Source organism: Palaemon carinicauda, chromosome 16 (assembly GCF_036898095.1).
Source record: "Palaemon carinicauda isolate YSFRI2023 chromosome 16, ASM3689809v2, whole genome shotgun sequence".
NCBI classification, from domain to species: Eukaryota; Metazoa; Arthropoda; class Malacostraca; order Decapoda; family Palaemonidae; genus Palaemon; species Palaemon carinicauda.
The window spans coordinates 67,439,870-67,444,327 of NC_090740.1; the positions used below are offsets into that span (position 1 = coordinate 67,439,870).

The 4,458-nt window shown below is 46.2% G+C and overlaps 1 protein-coding gene across 1 annotated transcript; it reads right to left on the reverse strand.

Moving 5' to 3' along the window:
• Positions 1–2,515: 2,515 nt before the first annotated feature.
• On the reverse strand, positions 2,516–3,931 carry LOC137655346 (myosin-3-like). Its single transcript, XM_068389239.1, has one exon. The coding sequence runs from the start codon at positions 3,929–3,931 to the stop codon at positions 2,516–2,518; it is 1,416 nt and encodes a 471-aa protein (XP_068245340.1).
• Positions 3,932–4,458: the final 527 nt, after the last annotated feature.

The following is a 4,458-nucleotide window of genomic DNA, read 5'->3' on the forward strand; positions in this document are numbered from 1 at the left end:
AACCGCCATTGTTGTGCCGGGCGATGAAGCCAAGCGGGCCAGGCGGTAAAGCCAAGCGCCATTGTTTTGCCGGGCGATGAAGCCAAGCGGCCCAGGCGGTGAAGCCAAGTGCCATATTTGTGCCGGGCGATGAAGCCAAGTGGGCCAGGCAATGAAGCCAAGCGCCATTGTTGTTCCGGGCGATGAAGCCAAGCGGGCCAGGCGGTGAAGCCAAGCGCCATTGTTGTGCCGGGCGATGAAGCCAAGCGGACCAGGCAATGAAGCCAAGCACCATTGTTGTGCTGAGCGATGAAGCCAAGTGGGCCAGGCGGTGAAGCCAAGGGTCATTGTTGTGCCGGGCGATGAAGCCAAGCGGGCCAGGCGGTGAAGCCAAGCGCCATTGTTGTGCCGGGCGATGAAGCCAAGGGGGCCAGGCGGTGAAGCCAAGCGGGCCAGGCGGTGAAGCCAAGGGGTATTGTTTTGCCGGGCGATGAAGCCAAGCGGGCCAGGCGGTGAAGCCAAGCGCCATTGTTGGGCCGGGCAGTGAAGTCAAGCGCGCCAGGCGGTGAAGCCAAGGGCCATTGTTTTGCCGGGCGATGAAGCCAAGCAGGCAAGGCAATGAAGCCAAGCGCCATTGTTGGGCCGGGCAGTGAAGCCAAGTGGGCCAGGCGGTGAAGCCAAGCGCCATTGTTGGGCCGGGCAGTGAAGCCAAGCGGGCCAGGCAATGAAGCCAAGCGCCATTGTTGGGCCGGGCAGTGAAGCCAAGCGGGCCAGGCGGTGAAGCCAAGCGCCATTGTTGGGCCGGGCAGTGAAGCCAAGCGGGCCAGGCGGTGAAGCCAAGCGCCATTGTTGGGCCGGGCGATGAAGCCAAGCGGGCAAGGCGGTGAAGCCAAGCGCCATTTTTTTGCCGGGCGATGAAGCCAAGCGGGCCAGGCGGTGAAGACAAGCGCCATTGTTGGGCCGGGCGATGAAGCCTAGCGGGCCAGGCGGTGAAGCCAAGCGCCATTGTTGTGCCGGGCGGTGAAACCAAGCGGGCCAGGCGGTGAAGCCAAGCGCCATTGTTGTGCCGGGCAGTGAAGCCAAGCAGACCAGGCGGTGAAGCCAAGCGCCATTGTTGGGCCGGGCAGTGAAGCCAAGCGGGCCAGGCGGTGAAGCCAAGTGCCATTGTTGGGCCGGGCGATGAAGCCAAGCGGGCAAGGCGGTGAAGCCAAGCGCCATTGCTTTGCCGGGCGATGAAGCCAAGCGGGCCAGGCGGTGAAGCCAAGCACCATTGTTTTGCCGGGCGATGAAGCCAAGTGGCCAGGCGGTGAAGCCAAACACCATTGTTGGGCCGGGCAGTGAAGCCAAGCGGGCCAGGCGGTGAAGCCAAGCGCCATTGTAGGCCAGGCGGTGAAGCCAAGTGCCATTGTTGGCCAGGCAATGAAGCCAAGTGCCATTGTTAGCCAGGCGATGAAGCCAAGCAGGCCAGGTGGTGAAGCCAAACGTCATTTTCCCCACCCAAACTGGACGCGCTCATTCATCAGTATCAGAGGTTCTTCACCTGCATAGCCAGTCCTTAAGCCTAAAAAAAAAACCATAAACCTAAAAAAAAAAAACTTAAGCCTAAAAAAAACCTTAAACCTAAAAAAACAAACCTTAAGCCTAAAAAAAAAACCTTAAGCCTAAAAAAAACCCTAAGCCTAAAAAAAAACTTTAAGCCTAAAAAATCCTTAAGCCTTAAACAAACCTTAAACCTAAAAAAAAACCTTAAGCCTAAAAAAAACCTTAAACCTAAAAAAAAAAAAACTTTATGCCTAAAAAGAAACCTTAAGCTTAAAAAAAACCTTAAACCTAAAAAAAACCTTAAACCTAAAAAAAAACCTTAAGCCTAATAAAAAAAGAAGAAAAAGAAGAAGATACTATTCCTTTCACAAAATTGTGAGGGCATCAACTCACCAAGTGTCAGGACCAAAACTTACTCTGCTCATCCCAGCTCTTCAACCATCATCACCAGCCATTTGATGAACACCTATCCCGACTGTCCTCCTTAGGAAGAGGCGCAGCTTCCTTCCCCAGCTGAAGTATCTTGGGTCAACCTATAAGGACAAGAGTGCGCACTAGAAGAAGCCTAGCTCATTCCCTCTGCAGAGCCAGTCTTCTAGATTATTCCCCCAGAACTACCCGAAGGTTGGTATCCAGAGGAATAGATCTAGATATCCGACCATTTGTACACTTGACGGACGCCTTGAACTCGTTCGCCATGGTATATAGCATACCAGAGTCTGCCAGGTTTCTTCTTTCTGCATAGCCGGTTGTCCTCCAGGTTATTACAAGCATCCCTCAAGCTGGATAGTTGAGCATTGCATTCCTCAAGCTGGCTAGTCCTTCCAAGTGTTCTTCAAGGTGGGTGGTCAGTCAGGTTAAAGATCCTTAAGTTCTGGTCCTTACAAAACTCGGCTAAATCTAATTTTCCTCTCAAAATAAACTGAAATTGAAGTTCTTCCTGTTTTTTTTTTTTTTTTTTTTTTTTCATCCATTTGCGGATCCAATTAATCACTTAACGGTGTCTCTTCAGAAGCTTATCGATATGATCGGCTGCTAATTGAACCTGCTTAATGGTGCCAACGATTGTTATTAGATTACTGGAGTCATCCCTTTGTGGTATACAAATGGATTTGATACCACTCTCCCGGGTGATTTCCTTCAGCTTCCTTCCTTCCACTCCATAAATGGCTCTGTGGAACTTCCTTGGGATATCCAAGTCGGCAGTCACGTGCCCCTTTTGCTCATAGTCCCTCTTGGTGTTAACTCTAACCTTCGCACCTTGGAAGGTGATATGACACTCAGGTTCACCGATTTTGTTTTTAAAGAAACCAGTTGTGCCTCTTCCCATATGAGCTAAGGGGACCTTTTTGGTCTCCTCTTCCCTTGAAGTTTCCTTCTGGAGCTTCTGCTCTTCCTGATTTTTGTTGTTGTTTTGAGGGAGAGTCCCTTTTGGGGCTTGTAGCCGGCCCAGCAATTCACCAACACCAGATGCCCCTCCAACGACCTCCTTCTCCTCCTTATGTCCGTTGGCATAAAGGTCCAGCCTCTGCTTCTCTGTTTTCATCTGACCAATAATCCCAGACTGCTTTTCAATCGTTTCTTTCAGTTCCTGGATCTCTTTCTTAAATACAGATTCCGTCCGATGAATAGCGGCCACTTTTTCACTCTTAATTCTTTCTAGTTGCTCTCTCAAGTCAAGATTTTTTTCCTCCATCTCAATTGACTTATCGTAATTTTCTTCCTTAAGACTTACTAATTCCTCTAAGAGGCTGTTGTAATTTTTGTTCCTGACCAAATCCTTTTCTTTAGCCTTGATCAGCTTCATCTCTAGTCTTTCTTTTTCTGTTTCCATCTCTCTAATAATTTCTAATTGCTTCTCAATTGTCTCTTTCAGTTCCTCAATTTCTCCCTCAATTACAGATTCTAACCGATGAATAGAGGCAACCTTTTCACGCTCACCTTTTTCTAGTTGCTTACTTAATTCAAGATTTTTTTCTTCCATCTCACTTGATTTCTCGTAATATACTTCCTTAAGATTTACTAACTCCTCTAAGAGGCTGTTGTAATTTTTGTTCCTGACCAAATCCTTTTCTTTAGCCTCAGTTAGCTTCATCTCTAGTCTTTCTTTTTCTGTTTCCATCTCTCTAATAATGTCCAATTGATTCTGAATTGTTTTTTCTAATTCCTCAATTTCTCCCTCAAATATAGATTCCAAACGATGAATAGAGTCTGCTTTTTCACCTTCAACATTTACTAGTTTCTCGCTTATTTCAAGATTTATTTGTTCCATCTTAGTTAATTGATTTAGATATTCTCTGATTGAAACATTTTTATTTGATAATTCGTCTTTTAGGTGATCGTTAGTTTGTTGAAGATCTTGCAACTGTGTTGAGAATTTTTCAGTCTCGATTTCTTTTTCTGTTTCCATCTCTTTTATAATGTCCAATTGATTCCGAATTGTTTTTTCTAATTCCACAATTTTTCCCTCAAATACAGATTCCAAACGATGAATAGAGTCTGCTTTTTCACCTTCAGCATTTACTAGTTTCTCGCTTATTTCAAGATTTATTTATTCCATCTTAGTTAATTGATTTAGATATTCTCCGATTGAAGCATTTTTATTTGATAATTCGTCTTTTAGGTGATCGTTAGTTTGTTGAAGAGCTTGCAACTGTGTTGAGAATTTTTCAGTCTCGATTTCCCTTTCCTTTTCAAGAGCTTCGACTCTGTTGCAGAGACGTTGAATCTCTGCCCTCAGCTCTTTTTTTTCTTCGTCTTCCTCCCTGTCATTCTCCACTTCTTTGTCTATAAATTCAATTTCCTCTTCCATCAGTTGAATAATTTCACCTAAGTCATTCAGTTCCTTTTCTTCCTTCTCCGTGGACAAGAATTTCCACAACAATACATTTCCAGCCACAATAATACCAACTAGAAGAACTGTTAACCAATTACCAC

Bases quoted from the DNA above. Each gene is read 5' to 3' on its own strand.
- LOC137655346 (XM_068389239.1), bottom strand. From the start codon at position 3,931: ATGGAAACAGAAAAAGAAATCGAGACTGAAAAATTCTCAACACAGTTG.